Raw genomic sequence first — 23,330 nt, 5'->3', positions numbered from 1 at the left:
GGGTATGTTGAAACTAACTACGAAATCGTATTATATCAAATTTAGCAACACTGTCAGTAGGCCTACTTCACGACGAGAAGCAAGCAACAGAGAAGATTATTTTGAAAGTAATCTGCTTCTAACAACGCAAGAAGCAACCCTACCACGAAGGATAAAAAAAAAAAGAACGCACGCCATCTACGAAAGCAGGAAGAAAAAACGCGCGTACGGTTTTCTTTCTTTTACCATTCGCCGTGAACTGCAAGTGCATTTGCAGAAGCAACCCTACCAATTCTTTCACACAAGCTGGCACTTTGTGATTCTCAATTCATTTCGATCACGGCAAGCAATTCAGTGGAAAATACAAATGATTCATTAGAAGAATCGATTCATTTCTAGCAAGAATCATAATTCATTTGATTCACGCCATGATTCGTTCATAATGATCGAATCGTTCATGATCGACACAACACTAGTATATATCCGGGTACCAATTGACTTTCCTCCGGCTGCTACAAACAAACAATTGCCGAGAGAGTGATCGTGGCTAAGGAAATAAGAAACTGCAGAAGAAGATGATTTTAAATATAAAGTTGCTTTTGTGAACGTTCTTGTACATCATTTCATCAACACTGGCAACATAAAATATAAGGAAAGTATAAGAACAGTGTTAAATTCTTATTATACTTCAATTCACAATGACTGGTGAGGCGTCTGTTAAGTTGGAATTGATGTGCAAAGAAGAAATTGCTTTCGACTTACCTCAGGAAGATCCACTCGAAGGGAAAGGGTGGACATACGAACTGATGACTGACAAGAAAGAGTTAATATTATCCACAACGGAAAGAGAGGAAACAATGGACAAGGATACAACTATGTGTTCTTTGGATGTTAAACTAAACGTTGATAGGGTGAAATCAGAATTAGCAGTAGAAGAAGATCCTGAATTTGAAAGGAATATAGAAACGCCTAGAAAAATAGTGGTTCAGGAGACATGCGCGTCGTACTCTAATGACTCCCAACAATTAACCACAAAAAGTTTAAATTCACTTCGCCCAGAAAGGTAATGTTCAAATTTTCATATACTAATTAACTCAGATTGATAATACGGTTCATGCGTTCAGAAATATTGTTGGTTAAAAGCAATACTACATGAGAAATATTTATATATGGGAGATATCTCGAACGTAAGTTAGTAACCTACAACTTGGAAATTGCATGGTACAGATAGACAAGCTGTATACCAAATAAAAATAAGATCGATACGACTCATACAAATCTTATGTAGTTCATATCTTGATAAACTAATTATTTCTTTATTATTGATTACACACTTCTCATTAATTGTTGCACATAATTAAAATATGGGTGCTCGACAATATTGTTTTATTTATATAGAGACTTATGTAAAATAAGAAATCGTGGGAATAATTTTTCCGGGGGTAGGGTATAATCAGCAACGAAACATATACAATCTATATATTAATCGATTCAGCTTGACAAAACAAATCGATCGATAACAAATTTAGCTACTTTCGGTTAACCACTTCCGGTTTACTGATCCTAATTTAGTTTCCGGGTATGAAATACAATCAGCAACGAAACATATACCATCTATATATCACTCTATTCAGCTTGACAGAACAAATCGATCGATACCAAATTTAACTACTTCCGGGTAACCACTTCCGGCTTACCGAACCTAATTTAGTTTCCGGGGTGGGGTATAATCAGCAACGAAACATATACAATCTATATATCACTCGATTCAGCTTGACAAGACAAATCGACCGATACCAAATTTAACTACTTCCGGTTTACTGAGCCTAATTTAGTTTCCGGGGATGGGGTATAATCAGCAACCAAACATATACAATCTATATATCAATCAATTCAGCTTGCCAAAACAAATCGATCGATACTAAATTTAGTTACTTCCGGTTAACCACTTTCGGTTTACTGAGCCTAATTTATTTTCCTGGGATGGAGTATAATCAGCAACGAAACATATACAATCTATATATCAATCGATTCAGCTTGACAAAACAAATCGATCCATATTAAATTTCACTACTTCCGGTTAACCACTTCCGGTTTACTGAGCCTAATTAATTTTCCGGGAGTGGGGTATAATCAGGAACGAAACATATACAATCTATATATCAATCGATTCAGCTTGACAAAACAAATCGATCGATTTCAAACTTCTCTACTTCCGGTTAACCACTTCCGGTTTACTGAACCTAATTTAGTTTCCGGAGATGGGGTATAATCAGGAACGAAACATATGCAATCTATATATCAATCGATTCAGCTTGACAAGACAAATCGATCGATACCAAATTTAACTACTTCCGGTTAACCACTTCCGGTTTACTGAGTCTAATTTAGTTTCCGGAGGTGGGGTACAATCAACAACGCAACATATACAATCTATATATCAATCGATTCAGCTTGACAAGACAAATCGATCGATACCAAACCTAACCACTTCCGGTTTACTGAGCCTAATTAATTTTCCGGGAGTGGGGTATAATCAGGAACGAAACATATACAATCTATATATCAATCGATTCAGCTTGACAAAACAAATCGATCGATTTCAAACTTCTCTACTTCCGGTTAACCACTTCCGGTTTACTGAACCTAATTTAGTTTCCGGAGATGGGGTATAATCAGGAACGAAACATATGCAATCTATATATCAATCGATTCAGCTTGACAAAACAAATCGATCGATACCAAATTTAACTATTTCCGGTTAACCACCTCCGGTTTACTGAGTCTAATTTAGTTTCCGGGGATGGGGTATAATCAGCAACGAAACATATACAATCTGTATATCAATTGATTCAGCTGTACTAAGCAAATCGATCGATAGAGAGTTTAACTTCTTCTGGTTAGCTTTATTTCTTTCGCCCTTTTCTTTTTGTGTTTTATCTCATTTTTACTTTTTGTCAGAAATGTTTTTAAATAAGTATAAATCTCGTAAACTTAACTAAGAATGTCGTTCGGCTTCAAAGAGACATATGTTTTGGGGACAACTGTTAAACAAGAATATGAGCACGTTCTTGGCAACGTCAACATTTAAGAATTATTTTATCCATTGTTTTTATTAAAATTAAAAAGAAATTGAAACGTCGGTGTGAATGGCTCGACCAACTTTTAATTTTACATAACCTTTAAGATTTTTTCGAAATAGAATATTCTCTTTTGAAGCCACTCAATAACAAAGGAAAAGTAAACAATTTGGTTGAGTTTTGAATCGAAATCTAAAAGCAGAAAAAGTAGTGAGAAGACCAGTGTGATGTTGACGACCAGATATATCTTCAAACGTATTTTTTTTTTTTTGTGTGTGTGTGTGTGTTTTGAAAAAGGGATTTTTATCTTCAAAACAATCAACAACAGATAAGTCTCTCTTTCTATATTTCCAAACAAACAAAAAAAATCTCTTCAAAATAACCAATAACAAATAATTACCTTTTGCTTTGATTCGAAATATGACGGTGTTGTCAGTGTGCACAGTAAAAAATGGGTGTGTTAATTCAACTCAATTTTAACACAGGGCAGTGGTTTCAGCGTGACTACCACTATGCAGTGTTAATTCAACACATGCACCGCAGTGTCGGCGTTTAAGACAGGGGGTGTGTTACGTCTTTAACACCCAACCGTTGTTGAGCCGTGCCGTAAGTCTTAATGAACCACAAAATTACGCCCTCAAAATATGTTAAATTGCCTATATGCGTAATGTGTTTACATTATGCTGAGTCTAGAAAAACAATTTAAACAAGTAAAAAAATGTACTCCAGGGTCGGAGGGGGGCTCAAACCATCTACCTTTCAATTACTAGTCGCTGGTAGAGGAAGGCAATGAAGAAAACGTCGCTTGTAGAGGGATAAATTGTTGAGGTCTTTTGAATTTGGCTAATCAGATTGCTCCCTTAAGCCGCGTATATTCGACGATAACCGTTCGGGATAAGATAAAATCTGCTCGCCATGTAGACCTAATTCTATAACAATATGATGACTGTCTATTTACTTTATTTTATAGTTGTTCCATATTAACTTTCAAATGATCTGCGCCAGTTGCCATCTAATAAAGTTGATGCATTTGTTGCTTCTAGTACACAATCGCTTAGAAAAAGAAACAATAAATGCATCAAATGTGGGAGATGAATTTAGAACACCTAAATGGCACATGTCTAGCACATCTTGTGCTGTTAGGGTTTTGCCAGAAACATTACGTAACACAATTGAAAACACATCGCGTGGTTTCCATTTTGAAATTTTGCATATACGTGGATTTGTTTAAGTATTCCTTTCTACTGTTTTTGTCTGTAGCTTCAATTCATAAACCTTTATAATTACATGCCCAACATATTTGACAATAACGCAGAAAACAACAACGAAGATTCTACACTTTTGTTAATTTAACACATAGGCTGTGTGTCATTTCAACTAGCGGCATTTGCCACACAACTCCAAATGGAGAGTGAGTTGTTCTAACCATTTGTTTGTGTTATATTTTAACGCAATCGTGTTAACACATAGGCATGTCGTTGAAATAACACAACAATTTTTTACAGTGTGAAGTTTCATCACCCATTTCTTTTGTAAACACTTTTTATGTTTTTCGAAAACTGTTTTTTCTTCAAAATAATCAACAATCGAACATCAAACAATTGATTTTGGTTTTCAATCGAAATTTGTAAGTATAGGGACCTGGTTAAATTTGGCCACATCTCAACTTTATTTTGTAAATATCGTCTTACTATTTTCGAAACAGGCTATTTTTTTTCTTCAAATCAATTAATGCAAAACCTAAAACAAATGATTGGCTTTACTTTTAAAGCAAAATTTGAAAGTATTGGAGAGGCCAGTGTGAAGTTGCCTCGGAACTCCCTTGATTATTAGATAAATATATCATAACGTTTTTCGAAACAAACGATTTTTTCTTCAAAACAATCAATATCAAACGAAACGCAAATGATTGGCTTCGATTTCGAATCGATATTTGAAAGTACAGGGCCAGTGTAAAGTTATCCTTCCCCCTCAAGTTTATTTTGTAAATATCTCTTTATTTTTTTCGAAACAAACGAGTTTTTCTTTAAAACAATCAATAACAAAAGATTTTGTTATCGAATCGAAATTTGAAAGCAAGGGCTAACTTCATGTAGATGCAACTACATAACCGAAATAAAAACATCGAAATTCTTAATGTTCTCTGTTCATGTAAAGCTTTTTCATGTTTCTGTTTTGTTCTTAAGCAAAAAGGCCTGCTAACTAACTCTATGGACTATAGAGGCTGAAAGTTGAATGCCGCATTCACAAAAACTCTCCATTCACTTCTCTCTTTAGGCAACAGAATCCAGTTTCTACTTTATACTCCAATTTTGCGAGATCCATCTTAATATTGTCCTCCTATCTTCACCTAAGATCTTCCTATTGGTCTTTCTCCAATTGGATTTCCAGTTAAAACTTTCAAAGCACTCCTACAAGACCTGCCCACTTGAGCTACCTATAGTTCATAACCTTAACAATGTTTGGTGAACAATATAAGTTATGCAGTTCCTCGTTATGAAATTTCCGCCATTTCCCATTCCTGTCGTTCTTGGGACCGAATATTCACCTAGGGATTTTATTCTCCAATGCTCTCAGTCTGTGTTCTTCTCTCAGAGTAACCGACCAGTTTCAAAACCATACAGTACAACAGGGATGATTATCGTTTTGTAGATGTTAAGCTTCAAAATCTACGACAGAATTCTTGGAAATAAAAGATTCTGATCTGAATAATAACACAAATTCCCTGCTTTCAGTCGAGATTTTATTTCTTCGTAGATATCATTTTGGTCTGTTAATATTGATCCTACCCTAACAGCACAATTATATAGCAAGCATATGCCTATCATGTTCCCTGAGGTACATGGAAATGTGCCCAGTATGTGCCTTATGTACCTGTGAGAGAGAAACCACATGGATGGCAACTGATAGTCACAGTCTACATCCGCCCCTAGGCACATGCCTCATGTGTACCTAGGAAACTTACCTAGTATGTTCCAAGTAGGTTCCCCATGCCGCAATCATCAATGAACCACATAATTAATCACACAAAATATGTTAAATCGCCTATTTGCGTAATATGTTTACATTAAGGTGAATCTTAAAAACACTTTAACCAAGTAAAAAAAATGTGCCTCAGGGTGGGTGCGAACCACCAACCCTTTGATTAATAGTCACGTGCTCTTCCGACATGGCCACGGACGTGATGAATAAAATGTTGCTTGTAGAGGGATAAATCCTTGAGATCATTTTAATTTGGCTAATCAGAGTGCTGTTGTAACCCTGTATATTCGACTATAACCATTTGGGATCAGATAAAATCCACTCGCCATGTAATTTTATAACAAAATTACGCACTTCTCTTTACTTTATTTCATGGTTCTTCCATTTTCACTTTCAAATGATCGGCGACAGTTGGCATCTACAAAATACAATTCTTTATCCCAAACTACGTAAATAATTAACTGTTCACATCTGTATGAAAGATTCATCTTAATTTTTATTCGTCAGTTATGTCATTTCTTTCTTCTACATTTATCTCCCAAATTTCATGCATTTGTTGCTACTTTTTTCTAAGCGATTGTGTGCTAGGACAGAGAGTGGAACAAAAAGCGCGAGAAACCGTTCCATGTTACTGCGCATTAGCAAATGCAAAGAGCTGACTGTCATTCGTGTGTCGCTGCAGATATCAATTATGTCATAAGTATCTGAACAAGTATGCGCCTAAAGTAAGTACCTCAAACATGAAACATATATATGTCCCAAGTGACGATATAAAAATAAATGATTATCAGAGTGCTAAACTGAGCCAGGTATATAAATGCTACATTTGAGGTACATAGTCGCAAATATCAATTAGGTGTAACAAGCACCTAAAACTTTAGCTAGCTTAAGTACATACTTAACACATGAATACCATATATACCAAGTGTCGGGTACCTAAAAAGTAGCTGACACACCTAAATGGCACATGCCTAGCACATCTTGTGCAGTTATGGTAGATATTTGAAAGTATCAACTTTATTGAAAGAATTCTTTGAATTTTGACATTTCCATAACCCGACCCCGGAAACTAAATTAGGCTAAGTAAACGGGAACAGGTTAACCGGAAGTAGTTAAATTTGTACAGATCGATTTGTTTTGTCAAGCTGAATCGATTGATATATAGATTGTATATGTTTCGTTCCTGATTATACCCCGCCTCCGAAAACTAAATTAGGTTCAGTAAACCGGAAGTGGTTAAATTTGCTATCGATCGATTTGTTTTGTCAAGCTGAATCGACTGATATATAGATTGTATATGTTTCGTTGCAAATTATACCCCGCCCCAAAAACTAAATAAGGTTCTGTACACCGGAAGTGGTTAAATTTGCTATAGATCGATTTGTTTTGTCAAGCTGAATCGAGTGATATATAGATTGTATATGTTTCGTTGATGATTATACCCCACCCCTGGAAAATAAATTAGGCTCAGTAAACCGGAAGTGGTTAACCGGAAGTATTTAAATTCGGTATCAATCTATTTGTTTTGTCAAGCTGAATCGATTGATATATAGGTTGCATATGTTTCGTTGATGATTATACCCCACCTCTGGAAAATAAATTAGGCTCAGTAAACCAAAAGTGGTTAACCGGAAGTAGTTAAATTTGTTACCGATCGATTGGTTTTGTGAAGCTGAATCGATTGATATATAGGTTGCATATGTTTCGTTGATGATGATACCCCACCCCTGGAAAATAAATTAGGCTCAGTAAACCAAAAGTGGTGAACAGGAAGTAGTTAAATTTGGTATCGATCGATTTGTTATGTCAAGCTGAATCGAGTGATATATAGATTATGTATGTTTCGTGGCTGATTATACCCCAGCCCCAGAAAATAAATTAGGTTCAGTAAATCGGAAGTGGTTAACCGGAAGTAATTAAATTTGCTATCGATCGATTTGTTTTGTCAAGCTGAATCGATTGATATATAGATTGTATTCCTATATGTTTCGTTGCTGATTATACCCCGCCCCCGGAAACTAAATTAGGATCCGTAAACCGGAAGTGGTTAAATTTGCTATCGATCAATTTGTTTTGTCAAGCTGAATCGATTGATATATAGATTGTATGTTTCGTTGCTGATTATACCCCGCCTTCTGAAACTAAATGAAGTTGAGTAAACCGGAAGTAGTTAAATTCGGTATCAATCGATTTGTTTTGTCAAGCTGAAACGATTGATATATAGACTGTATATGTTTCGTTGCTGATTATACCCCACCCACGGAAACTAAATTAGGTTCAGTTAACCGAAAGTGGTTAACCGGAAGTAGTTAAATTTGGTATCGATCGATTTGTTTTGTCAAGCTGAATCGATTATTGATATATAGATTGTATATGTTTCGTTTCTGATTCTACCCCACGCCCGGAAACTAAATTAGGCTCAGTAAACCTGAAGTGGTTAAGCGGAAGTAAGTTAATTTGGTATCGATCGATTTGTCTTGTCAAGCTGAATCGATTATTGATATATAGATTGTAAATGTTTCGTTGCTGATTATACCCCACCCCCGGAAACTAAATTAGGTTCAGTTAACCGAAAGTGGTTAACCGGAAGTAGTTAAATATGCTATCGATCGATTTGTTTTGTCAAGCTGAATCGAGTGATATAGAGATTATATATGTTTCGTTGCTGATTATACCCCACCCCCGGGAAATAAATTAGGCTCAGTAAATCGGAAGTAGTTAAATTTGGTATCGATCGATTTGTTTTGTCAAGCTGAATCGATTGATATATAGATTGAGTATGTTTCGTTCCTGACTATACCCCGCCCCCGGAAACTAAATTAGGTTCAGTAAACCGGAAGTGGTTAAATTTGCTATCGATCAATTTGTTTTGTCAAACTGAATCGATTGGTATATAGATTGTATATGTTTCGTTGCTGATTATACCCCGCCCCCGGAAACCAAATTAGGTTTAGTGAACTGGAAGTGGTTAATCGGAAGTAGTTAAACTTGGTATCAATCATTTTGTTTTGTCAAGCTGAATCGATTGACATATAGATTGTATATGTTTCGTTGCTGATTATACCCCACCCGCGGAAACTAAATTAGGCTGAGTAAACCGGAATTGGTTAACCGAAATACTTAAATTTAGTATCGACCGATTTGCTTTTTCAAGCTGAATCGAGTGATATATAGATTATATATGTTTCGTTGCTGATTACACCCACCCCCGGAAACTAAATTCGGCTCAGTAAATCGGAAGTGGTTTACCGGAAGTAGTTAAATCTGATATCGATCGATTTGTTTTGTCAAGCTGAATCGATTGATTTATAGATTGTATGGGCCTTATGCAGAGTCGTTTTGAAGCGCGATTAGTGCCATACTAAAGAGTTCGACTAACATACGTCTCCTGCAGTAGTCAGGAGTTTAGTATGACGCTAATCAATCGTCGAAACGACTCTGCATAAAGCGGTGTATGTTTCGTTCCTTATTATACCCCACCCCCGGAAACAAAAATTAGGTTCAGTAAACCGGAAGTGGTTAAATTTGGTATTGATCGATTTGATTTGTCAAGCTGAATCAATTGATATATAGATTGTATATGTTTCGTTGCTGATTGTACCCAACCCCCGGAAACTATATTAGGCTCAGTAAACCGGAAGTGGTTAACCAGAAGTAGTTAAATTTGGTATCGATCGATTTGCTTGTCAAGCTGAATCGATTATTGATATATAGATTGTATATGTTTCGTTTCTGATTCTCCCCCACCCCCGGAAGCTAAATTAGGCTCAGTAAACCTGAAGTGGTTAAGCGGAAGTAGGTTAATTTGGTATCGATCGATTTGTCTTGTCAAGCTGAATCGATTATTGATATATAGATTGTATATGCTTCGTTGCTGATTGTACCCCACCCCCGGAAACTAAATTAGGCTCAGTAAACCTGAAGTGGTTAAGCGGAAGTAGTTAAATTTGGTATCGATCGATTTGTCTTGTCAAGCTGAATCGATTATTGATATATAGATTGGTTATGTTTCGTTGCTGATTGTACCCCACCCCCGGAAAGTAAATTAGGCTCAGTAAACCTGAAGTGGTTAACCGGAAGTAGTTAAATTTGGTATCGGTCGATTTGTTTTGTCAAGCTGAATCGATTGTATATGCTTTCTTCCTGATTATAGCCCGCCCCCGGAAACTAAATTAGGTTCAATAAACCGGAAGTGGTTAAATTTGCCATCGATCGATTTGTTTTGTCAAGCTGAATCGATTGATATATAGATTATATATGTTTGGTTGCTGATTATACTGCACCCTCGGAAACTAAATTAGACTCAGTAAATCGGAAGTGGTTAACCGGAAGTAGTTAAATTTGATATCGATCGATTTGCTTTGTCAAGCTGAATCGATTGATATATAGATTGTATATGTTTCGTTCCTGGTTATACCCCGCCCCCGGAAACGAAAATTAGGTTCAGTAAACCGGAAGTGGTTAAATTTGGTATCGATCGATTTGTCTTGTCAAGCTGAATCGATTGATATGTAGATTGTATATTTTTCGTTCCTGATTATACTCCGCCCCCGGAAACTAAATTAGGTTCAGTAAACCGGAAGTGGTTAGGTTTGGTATCGATCGATTTGTCTTGTCAAGCTGAATCGATTGATATATAGATTGTATATGTTGCGTTGTTGATTGTACCCCACCTCCGGAAACTAAATTAGACTCAGTAAACCGGAAGTGGTTAACCGGAAGTAGTTAAATTTGGTATCGATCGATTTGTCTTGTCAAGCTGAATCGATTGATATATAGATTGTATTTGTTTCATTGCTGATTGTACCCCACCCCCGGAAACTAAATTATTCCCTGCATATTTGTGTTTCGAAGTACCACAATACATTAGGGATGTAATTTCTTAATTATATGGATCTCTTCATTCCCAAACATTTTTCTAGTTCCGTGTCATGATTTGGCACATTCAATTTTGATACTCCATTTTGTTTACAGTGGTTATTAGATAACGTAACACGGAGTCATTTTGCACATCGGTCGTTAGTTTGCACGAAATTTGAAAAGAGTTTCATAGTCCTCTGTCGGTACAACCATGAACTGTAAACAGGAAGTTTCAACTACGCAGTAAGATATATATATATATATATATATATATATATATATATATATATATATATATATATATATATATATATATAATGTTGGGGGTTAGCATCAGTTCTAATTACCGGGAAAGTTTGTTATTGTAGTATGGACAGCAGTTACTGTAAAAACAGCCTAAATCTAAAAGAATTTCCGTCAAAGTTAAGTCAGTTTCGTAGAACTCTAGCGCGTATAATTGGACTGTGATGCAATTGTTGAAGTTGAAATGTTTCATAGGTAGGGTTACTTTCAACAACATACAAAAAAGTATGTTGAACATACGTTTCCATGCAATGTTTTCATTCAGCATTTAAACATTTTACACTCTACATAAAACTGCATGCATTTTAGTAACATTGATATTATAATGATGGTACCGGTATCAGTACTTAGTTTGAATTATCGATATTTGTAAAGGAAATTATGTATTTTCTGGTACCGATTATGGAACCACATTCTAATAGTTTAACATATGCCCCACAAAAGTGCCAGCTGACGAAAAGAAAAAATCATTTTCGTAAACTGATTTGGTTTGGTTATTCCCTTTGTCCAAGAATATGATCGGGACTTTTTTTTTTTTTTTTTTAACGGCAAGTCTGTAATTAAACTCAAAAGCAGTGACTTCAATCGGTTCTTACAGGTTTAGTCACTTCCTGGAACTGTTGTGCGTGAGTCACTTTTAATTGTTCTTGTTTTTGGTGTAACGTCTTAGTTCCGTGATTGATGGTAGTTCATATTTTTCCCATTAAGTGTCTCTGTACAGTCATATGGCAGTTTGGTACTGTGAGGTCACATGTTCTGTCTGCTTGTATGTGTGTGCTGTTGCTGGTGGAATGCGGTGAGCGGGTACTTGAATTTTCGTTTCATGGCGACGATCGAGTTAGCAAGTGCGATTGAGACACCGTAACATGAATTTAATACAAAGAATTTGAACTTGTCGTTTTTAAATAAGTTTGTATTAGATTGGGATATTAACTCATATCGCCTTTCAGCACTGTGGTTCAATTGAGTTAGAGAAAACCTGTGATGGTTGTGGTCGAACGCTGAAGATATTCCCGACGTATGGTAAAAGTGAGCGTTTATTGGTTAGTCTTATTTGTCATAATAACAAGTTTGCTCGTTTTAATAAATCGCCGTCTGTGCAGAAAGGAACATTTTCAGTAATGTGTAGTTGAGTATTGCGCATGTGTTGCTGCTATCTTAGGTTTCCGGGAATCAGAAACTATGAGTTCATTATTCATGAGTGTTCTGGTATGGCGAAACGGCGAGTGCTTTCATTTTTTAATTGATATTATTTTTATTTTTGATTTGCTTTGCATTTGAGTATTTGGCGAAGTATTTGCTTTGCTGGTGGTTTTTCCATCATCTTGGTGAAATGTAATTTATTTTTCCTTGTCATGCTTCACTGATTTATAATTAGCGATGAATGTTTTTTTTTTAATTTTTTTTCTTCTTACGTTAGCTTTATAGTAGTGGTTTGACTAAATATGACTTTTTTTTGGATGTTTTTATTGTACTTGAGTAGGGTGTAGATGGGTTGGTAGTCCCCATATATATATATATATATATTGATAGTCACCACTTCACCTGGATTGATTAAGAATGGTGTTTAGTAACATTTTGGCCCTTGTCTTTATAGTATAATTCTTAACATTGTACATTATTTTGACTTGGACAGTAACTATAACCGATTCAACTGATCCGGTTCTGGGAGCAAATTGGAGTAATTGGGAATCATTCCTAAACTGCTCCCAACACCGGATCAGATAAATCGTTGCAGTCACTGCTTGAGTCAAAATGAAGATTCGCCTTAAAATCTATTACTAGTGATTCCTACGTGTATAAGTTGCAAGCCCAGTCCCCAAAGGTCTAGTGATTTCTTTAAAAAAAAAAAAGTCTTTTTAAATGAAGCCTCTCTCATACTACTTTTCTGGATCTGCCACTGTTCATAATTTGTTTTCTAACAAACAATCCAATCCAACATCTACCTAAATAGGAAATTCACCAAAATTTAAAACACAGGAGGCTCCAGTGGTAATAGTTTCCTATCTAAGCTGTATTTTGCACTTTGTATGTTTTATATTGTATCATATTGCAACAAATTTGTTTCTCTCAGTTATTGCCGATAAGACAATTTCAAATTATATCTTTTGTGTTGAGAAGCGGAAAAACTGTTACTACCAATAACAAGTTTGATAATATTTCAAGAATAAGGATTGGAAATATTTTCCTAACTTGTTTCGGATTTGTACCTTTTACTTGCAACTATTCTACAACCAACTCTACTGAATAAATAATTTATTTATTTTCATATTTGGTGTTAAGTGTAACAAATTAGGAGTTTGTGCTTTCTACAATTTAGAAAGTTGTAAGAATATCTTTAGCTGGAAACTGTACAGAAAGTTGTATTTTTTGTAATGTATTGTATTGTATTGTTGAAAGTTGTATTGTATATTTATTTACAGCAATTGGAGGTTTAATTATGCAGTTGTGCTTTGAAAGTTTTCCAGAGAGAACTGTCCAATAAATGTCGTTGTAAAGCATATTTACAAAGTTAGGCCCGAGAAGTATGGTTGTATATTTAAAAATTTACTACTCAGGCCAAATGTGATTTATGCTTTTTAAGCCCCAGTCCGGCCAGTGGGCTAATCATTTTATATATTAAGAAGAAGGGGTTCTAGTTTTTATTACTTCTACTTTAATGTTACTTAATTATGCACCGAGGCAGACGGTGATGACAGCAATGAATGAATGGTAGAGTGAGAAAAGTGGAAGGAAACGGCAGAATACCGCGAAAACCCACGTACACGTTTTTGTTCTTCAACTACAAAACCCGCTTGATGGAAGCTAAACGAACAAGCAGAGCTATACCACTCAGACACCGTGTCTCAAATAAAACTAGAATAGTACCACTTTGCAGCTCACCTACAATACATATTCTATACTGATATTAATTTATTTTGCAATTCGGAATTTAAGTACAATATCATATAATTAATAACATGCTACTCGAAACTATTGGCATAATAGATTTTGTCTCTTTTTTCCCTCTAACTTCTGCGCTGATGACGGGTAATTAATTAAAATAACTGATTGTAAAATTAATTTTTAGCACTTTTACGTCGGGAGTCGAACTCGGGACCACGTGCACAAATGGCACGCGCTAGCAATTTGAACAACGGCGAAGGTTTTATCCACATTTACAAACTGTCCTATGACGAGAAAATGACAAGACTAGTGGTGGGTAAATTCCCAGGAAGATATTTTTCGGGAAGATTCCCAAAAATGGGAATTTTCTATGAATTTATGAACAATCACGCATACAAATGCATTCTGTTTCTATATATAAGTTCAAAGTTAAATTCGTTTTTATATCAGTATATTATTACAGTTGTCCTCAGAGGAGTCTTTAAAATGTATATTCTGAACGATGTTATGGTATTTTATTATTATTTTATTATATTTAAAGAGTACGCATAAATGGATATTTATTTAAAGTATGTTCTACGAAAGAAAATATGTTGCAAAAATGGTATAGTAAGTCCGCATACTTTTAAACCGCTAAAAAGTTTAAGTTTACATGTAAGTGGATTTTCGAAACTTGACTCTACCACTGATATAAACATATCAAATTTTTACAAGTTATAAACAAATTAAGTTGGGTAACTGCCAGAAGACACTGTCCCACAATTTTTTCAACATTTGGGCATAAATATGCATGTTCGCAATACTTGCAAGAAAAAATCTTATCTTTATAATTTTGCATGTAATATTGCCACACCACCTCTCTTCCTGCCCATTTCTCGAAATGTCATGCTTTATATTACATCTAAGTGAAGTCCGAGTACCTCTTCAAAAATTCAAGCCAGAAACAGAAGACAGACTGACCTCTATTACTAACACTGTTTCAGGATTTTTTAATAGTGCTACATCTCTATTTCTACGTAATTCTAAATTACTTATAAAATGGTTCCTTTTCATCATTTGTAATTTAGTACTTTGCTATTTTGGCTATTGTTTATATTTGGTGGACCAGCATATGCGCCTACTTTTTGCGATATTCTATTCTGATGCGGTTTTTTAATGGTTTCATATGTTAAATTACGTTAGCAACATTAAATCAGACAGCATTGCCGAGCGAGCGTAGCCAGTGAAGCCGTGATAGAGCCCCGCAGGGCACGTTGCTTTCTATCTTCGTTACCAGCAATTCACTTTCTTTTCTCATATAAATCACTTCCTCTTACTCTTACGGTTCGTGAAACTCCCCTACCCCCTAAAAAAGTTGTGTTCGGTACTTTCTTGAGTACTTGTACATCACTATCAACTCATTTGTTCCGTAAATTGTCCTACGTTTTGCTAATTTTTGGCCCCTATATTAAACAATTACCCTACTTTTAGTTCAAATGGAAATGGAATTTAAGAAAATCATATTGTTAGTTATATAAAGTACAGTCAAATAATTTTAAATTTTTTAACGTCCAAATTCTTTAAAATTTAGAAGTAACTCATATTATTTTAAAATAAAGTAATTAGTCATATTGTTCTTATAATTTGGAAGATAAAGTAAAGAAATGGAAATAAATTCCTTTCCGGGATTTTTTAGGCCAGGGAGAAAACAAGGGAATATTCCGGGTCTCAAATAAAAAAGTAAGAAATTGTTTGTGATTCATATCTAGGCCCATTCTTTCTGTAAGTCCCTCATAAATTTTAGTCATTTCACTTGTCTTTTAAATGGAGTGATTTCAAATTATAATCCCTGTGGTGAAAAGAAGAACGCTCGCCATGAATAGATCCAAATTCTAAACATGTTACAAATAAAATGATTGGGTGTAATTGTATAGCTCTTGCCTAGGATATTATTATCCCTTCGTAAATTGTAGAGTATGTTAACTAATTATTTCACTCATCGGGTAGCGATAACGTGATTTGAGTTGAAACACCTCCAACTTAGTCCCTCAGAGCGCGTAAATGAGAAGTGAAAATTTAGAGTAGATAAAAAAATAGAAAAGGATAATTTTTAGTTTATGTTACCTACGGACATAATTGTATGTTTTATGTTGTATCTTATAGCAACAAATGTGTTTCCCTCAGTTTTTACGGATAAGACACTTTCAAATTATATCCTTTGTGTTGAGAAGCGGAAAAAGTATTATTACCAACCGCACGTTTGATAATATTTCAAGAAGAAGGAATGGAAGTATTTTACTGACTTCGGATTTCCTTGTTTTGGATTTTACCTTTTACTTGCAGCTATTCTACAACCAACTTTACGGAATAAATAATTTATTTATTTTCATTTTTAGTAGTTATGTGTTACAAATTAGGAGTTTGTGCTTTCTACAATTTAGAAATTTTAAGAATATCTTATTTAGAAATTACAAAGAAAGTTTCAACTCGTTCAAATTCAAGCGCTTTCCAATTCGATTTTTTTTTTTTGGCGGTGCTCTGAGCCTATCGTAGAGGTATATATTTGACATACTGCTATTCCTAGTATAAGAGGCAAGAAACTCGTATTTCTTTTAGTGAAGAAGGAAGTATTAATCTCCGTACTGACAAAAAAATGAAAGAAATTTTGATCGTAGCTTTAAACTTCTTTTAAATTTGGGGCTCAGAACGGCTCCTACTCTGCTGATGGTATAATTTGAGACCGTTTCATTTCTTTTAGGCGAGTGAAATGAATTGAGATCTTATTTGAGAATATAGACAAATTTAAGAATATCCCAGGTACAAACTTTGAAAACTTTTCCAACCAATCTGTTTGAAACATCTTGCGAAATTTAACAGCTATTGCCAGTTATTTTGCTTCTAATTGCAGAGAATGTAATTTAAGATCAAGATTTTCTTATTATTTGAATGAAATAAATTTTGTTACTCTGCGTTTGATTTTGGACAAGTGAGAATGGCCCTAGATACAAGTCCCGCAGGATTTTGTGTTCTTTATTTAAGAAAAGCTTTGGAATAGAAGATTAAAAATAGATTTATCAATACAAAATAACTATGCAAAGTATGTTTTTTGACAAAATATAATCTTATTACCTTTAAAAATGTGCCCAACGTCGGCTTCTCCTTTTTAGTTTTCCTTTAAAGGGAGGTGTTCATTATGAATACTAATCGATTTCTGAGTAACGTTAGTTTCAATTTTTGTTAAGGGGCAGAAGCATTTTATCAGATAATGTTCTCGCAGTACATTTGAAAACTGTATTTTATAGTGGACTTTTCGTTCTTCTATATAGAATTCCTGTAGCCTGACATCATCGTTATTATTTAAATTGATTTCAGAACGATGTTAAGTCAAATTTCATTGTGGGTTAATGAGATGTACTCATAAAATGCCAGCGAAGCGTTACTTATTTATTTATAAATTAGCCCTGTACAGTCCAGATTAGGAATATAATCGTAAATACGAAATTACTAAGTACATCCCGCCTTTCGAACAAAATATTTTAGTAGCATAGAAAACTACACTGTCTAAGCTGAATTTCATTCTGGATTGCAGGTTTACATTAGGAAAGCACGATGATGTCTATGAACCCAAAGTTTTATGAGTGAAAGATGTAAACTGCTTTAAAAAAAACTTTTGTTCACTTTTATTATATTTCTTACACGGGGGATTATATTCCATTATCCAATCAAAAGTGCAGGAACGTGAGAATACGTGGAACCAAGAATGACGAGAAAGTTATGGAGCTAATGGTTTATTGTTTACTTGTGAATCAGTTTTTTGATATATTTTGTGTTTCCACGTATATTTCCCTTTCTTTAATTTGCACTTTTTCTCGATTTTTAAAAGTTTTTCACACAATTTTCGATTGAATTCCACCAAGATATGAGTTTTCTACCATTTTGTCAGTACTTGTGTGTATTGATAGCTTTTATCATACTTCATACTGCCTTTTTAAACAGTTCCATATTTTTGCACTTGAAGCTATAAACGCTGAGGTATTTCATACAAAATCAGGAAGTTCACGAGTGAAACCTTAAAAATTAGTTAAATTTTACATTTCAAGTAGTATTACCACTTGGCGAAAAAAACTGGAAGGCTGAGATTTCTTCGAAGTTTGTTTTGAAATTACAGGTTCTCAAAATACTGACAATTTACCAGCAAAGTATAGCATGCTTGACATTTGTTCGATTAGGACTTGCAGAGAGCTCAAATTTCATAGGATACTAGCAAGTAGCAACATAGCACTTGCACTTCCGGATATTTTCTATTTTGTATCCAAGTAGTATGAGAATCGTGAAGGTAACATAAATGATATTTTTATTACTTGTTTATGGTAATGAACAATTTGTTAAATGATTAATTTATATTTTAGCTGAGTGTGACGTAAAAAGTCACGAAATATCGAAAGTGTATGCAAGGTGGCAATAATATCATATGACAGCACATGATTTGGGTACTACTTTCCTAGTGTCATCATTAGCACACCTGCGGAACTATTTCCAAACAAGCAAACGGAGTGAAAATGAATAGTATATACCCCGTCAGGAATGTCCAGAGGAATAATAACTGTATTCGCATCAATAGTAATTCTATTTAAGCGCAGAACTCAACTTTAACAAACTTGAAACCAGAAACTTAATGAAACGACATAATGATCTTACCTTTCTCCAGTCATTATTATGTTTTCATCTTGAATTTACCATGAAACCATTGCCTTCAGGAATCTCAAAAAAACACAACTCTTGAGAGATAAGGTTGGTAACTACTCTTTACATCTTTTATACGGTACAGCTTCTATACACTATTCATACAGTATGCGGTACAGCTTCTACACAATATTCATCTTACCTTCTTCTTCCAAAGAAAAAAAAAAGAAAAAAACGCAGCGAAATGATAGCTATTTCACAATAAGTTACTAGGTTTGGAAACATACCTGCTCGAATCACAGGTACCGTAGTGAGTGATCAAAATTGGCAGAAGGCAATTTTATAACTTTTACGTTTGCATAGAAAATTTTAATCGAATATTTCTGATTCAGGCCTACACATCCAGGATAACAATACTACGAACTTAAAATGTGGAAAATATAGCTACAGAATCAAATATTTAAACATGTACAAATTTAAGCATGGATTCCAAATTGAAAAGTTGAATATAGTATAATTCAAAGATAGAGTAGTCACATAGATTGATTGTTTTATATCTGAGGGATCAAACTTCAGAAAAGCGATCATGTGGCATTTCATTATATTTGACACAAAAGTCGTTGCTTGTAGGGAGCGTAAACCCATGGCCGATAGGTTAGTCCGGCGTTTGGTCTACCATGCAGTAACATGTTTAATCATATTTGATGTTTAATCTTCTAGTATAAACATTACAGAAACCATGATTTGCAACATTTTCGATCGTTTCTTTGTGTAATTTTTCTCTTTCTCCTTTCCTAATTTTAATAGTTGGAATGTATTATTCCAATTTTTCCTTTTATGATTAATTTTCACCATGTTATGCATTATCTTTTGATGATTGCGTTTAGCTATTGTACTAATCGGAATTTTTACAATTATTTCTTAAATATTCACTTATTTCTTTCTAATCCAATTTTTTATTACTTGTCCTAGTCAGCTAACCACTAACATTTAAGGAGGTTGGCGTTCTAAGAAATAGTAGCTCCTTCATCCAGGTGAATTGTTTCAGTGTATAACTTATAGCTGGACACCGAACATGACACGCCAGCATATATCTCCAATTGGAGCAAGAAAGAATGGATATTTCGGTATCACTTAGAGAAGTTCTAGATAGATAGGATAAATTACATTCACGTTGAGTTCTAAGAGAGGAAAATTAATGCAAACAAAATGAATATAATAATGTGTATCATACTGAGACAGAGAAAGATGGACAGACCAACAAAGTTTTAACTCTTAAGCATGGACAGTCTGCATTTCTCTCCTGCCCCATCTTTCTGTTTCGATTTTTCTCTTCTCTTATGGAATAAGTTGCTTTTAGTATCAATAGCAAACATATTTTACAATGCTTAATTCATTGAAAAACAAACTGTAGGCGAATCGAACGGAGAATATTTAGAATGAGTCTCACACGCTATCGAAATAGGGGCACAATCTAAGGCGTATGTTCAAAACAGCCATATAACTGCACACTGCCATATAGTTGCCGCCTGTTCCATTTCAATTTTTATTTACGGTTTTTAGATGTGTGTGGCTAAACATGTACCTCCAGAAAAAAACCTTGGATCTGTAGATCAAGATCAGGCAAAAGTTATTAAACACAATCTTCAGAACTTGCTGTTGCGTCTACACATATGTAGGATTAATCGAGGATTTGCATTGAGAAAAGCTAAAATTTCCAAGTTAGAAGCACTTCAAATTTGGTATTGGCTCACAATGTTGCGTATAACATGGACAGAAAAAAAAGAAATGAACAAAGACTAAAAGACGCTAGTGAAGGACAACAGATCATGAAAATAGTAGGAAAAAAAAGAAAAAGCATGCTTGGCCATCTTATTCCGCACTCCGATAGTATCACCGTGCTGATAGCGGGAAATGCAATAGCAATACCAGGAAAACGAACATCAAGGACAGTTACGAAGAAGGGACGTTATCAAGTTTTAAAACTGGTCTTCCATCGTAGAGAAAAATTTTATAATTTCCATGTTGCCCACCTACCTATGGTTGGGGGGAACAGGAAGGAACCCGATGATTTAAAGAGTGATTTCCCAAATTTGCGATATTTACACTACTTCCTTAAGGATGATTAGAAAGTTGATTTCATAAATCTACGAATCCAGAAAGATGTGTCCTCACCAATAATCCATGCAGTGTAAATCTTACTTCGAAAATCATATGTGCAAGCTCTCGCAGGAATACATCGGAACTATGTCGTGTTATTTTTTGAAATAACCCGCGTTCAAATATCGCCTGATATAAGCTATATTTTACTCTCAAAACACATTGTTTTGTTATTAATAATTTGTTTTTGCATTTCTTCTAAATATCTTAAATTCTATTGACCAGTGGTTAGTGGAGGCTAGCTTTTGTCAAATACCTTACACTTCTATTTCTTTCTTTTGACTTCATGGGTTATTTCTGTGGCCATGAAATCGTGTTTCTTCTCGTTGTTAGAATTTTGTAAATATAATCATAACGCTCATATTGATTTTCATCTTTTTCCCAAAAGTTTACACATCCCTCTCTCTCATGTCACTAGTTTATTCCGTTTATCCCAGCTTTGCTACGGCAAATCAAGATTTCTTCCGTACCTACGTTTTATGATAAACCGAAACTAGGGAGAACGGTAGACAAAGCGTAGATATCGTAAAAATGGAAAAGTGAGCAAATTATCAAATTAAGCTCAGATATTAAAAAACTAAAATTATTTTGCGGTGCAAATCACAAAACCTGGTTAAACTGTATGCAAAATCTAATAATACTGAATGTAATTCATACAAAGTAAAAGAACATCAAAAGGTTACAAATGAACAAGTAGCTTTTACTGTATATGTTTACGGCCGCTTCGACTTCTTTATTTCCACCTATATCTTATTTTTTCTTTTAATACAGGTGGCTGTGTGGCACAATTGAAAAATTTAGATTTTACTTACAATAATCTTCGACCGGTCAACTCCTTCAGGGGCGTTGCAGTTATAATGATCTGAGACGTTCCACGTCGGTTAATCCCAAGAGTTCTCTGGAGTTTTCTGCTGATAGTAATAACCGATCGTTCAAACCGGCACAATTATTCCGACCCTTTCAATGATTTGGAGCCAAAAATTGTCACACAATACTGAAATTACAAACGAATGTTAAGGTGCTAAAACATTTCTACTAGTCACTTCACTGCTGATTTTTGCACAATATTAGAAAAAATATTTTACACGAAGGCGTATGAAAATAACGTACAATCACTGATGATAAACTAAAAAAAAATGGCTCTCTCGCATGCAAAGGGCGATTTAGCTTGCGAAGGTGAATCCGTACAAGTGGAGCACTCATAAGAGTATAACGTGTGTTTACTTTAGAACAATGCACCCCACTCGCCTTCGTGGGTGCCTTTCCCAGCGACGACCAGGCGTTCGTGCAAAGCACTGAAGGTTCTTTTAGCAAACCAAAGCTTGTATATGGTCAGCCTGGAAAATTCCCGATTTTCACTCCTAGCATCGGGACCGGAATTATCGTCCTATTGTCTTTTAGTTATAACAGTGCGTAGGTGCAGGGTGATTGTCCCGAAATTCAGATATAAGGAAACAGTCACCAGAAATGCAGCACTCACGTGATCAATGTCCCTGTTTGTTGAGCATATATGGCCGTAAGACCGGAGTTGGGCTTACTAACACAAGTGTACAAAATACCAAACTATTGAAAAATGTTTCAAGATTGCTCCTCCAAATACGAGGCTTGGTTAATAAAGTTCAAACTTAACACTGTCCTATTTCTTTTAAATTCCAAAAAATGAGCCTCAGGTCGTGATAGCCGAAACGTCTTTCTGGTGTTATGCTATGTATAGTACTAAATTTTTGTACGAAACAAATTACATCTTGATTTAATTTTGCATTTTTGCACAGTAAATAAAACGGAGAAACCAAAATTTCCTAGGTTGATTCTGTTGTCAGATGGTTAACGCGTTGCTGTCTGGAATAAATGGGCGTGGGTTCAAATCACGAAAGTTGAAACATTTTCATTCTAAATATGTATTTATATGTTCACATATATTATTAATATTTCTTTTCTTGCACTTCACATACGTTATCTTAAACCATGTGTTCAAGGTTTAGGGTTTGTTAAACCAGGTTTCGTTATATATACGTACAGTTTCCTATCTTTACTTCAAAATGGATTCCTATATGTTCACATTTGTTAATATTTATTTAATAAGTTAATAAGTTAATAATTATTTAACAAGTAAGGATATATTTGAAGAAAATATAGAACGATGCCAAAGCACAGTTTTTTGACACAGCAATGCATTATTTTTTCTTTATTCCGAAATTTACTGCCAGTGTGTGCTATGCGGCCAAAACTTTTACTCACTGTTAGTGCCGGTGGCATCAGTTTTCTGCACGTACACACATTGTCAAATCAGTTTTCTCTTCAAAAATGACCTACGGATCATTATTATGATAAAATGTAGAAAGTATCAGTGTTAAAACTAATCGTTTTATGTAGACACGAACACATTTTAACACTACTTTAGAACATACATTCCAAAAC

General features: G+C 34.7%; 1 protein-coding gene across 1 annotated transcript in view; it reads left to right on the top strand.

The window, feature by feature from the left end:
* Window positions 1-336: 336 nt before the first annotated feature.
* LOC145690918 (uncharacterized) overlaps window positions 337-23,330 on the top strand; it is a 34,913-nt gene continuing 11,919 nt past the window's right edge. The window contains exon 1 of the mRNA XM_081766357.1: window positions 337-1,042. Coding sequence (XP_081622483.1) covers window positions 678-1,042 — 365 coding nt within the window. The 5' untranslated portion in view covers window positions 337-677. The remainder of the gene's footprint in view (window positions 1,043-23,330) is intronic.

The sequence above is a fragment of the Thermobia domestica genome, chromosome 7 (assembly GCF_964235325.1).
Source record: "Thermobia domestica chromosome 7, izTheDome1.hap1.1, whole genome shotgun sequence".
Classification (NCBI taxonomy): Eukaryota; Metazoa; Arthropoda; class Insecta; order Zygentoma; family Lepismatidae; genus Thermobia; species Thermobia domestica.
This window is presented reverse-complemented; position numbering and strand designations above follow the sequence as displayed.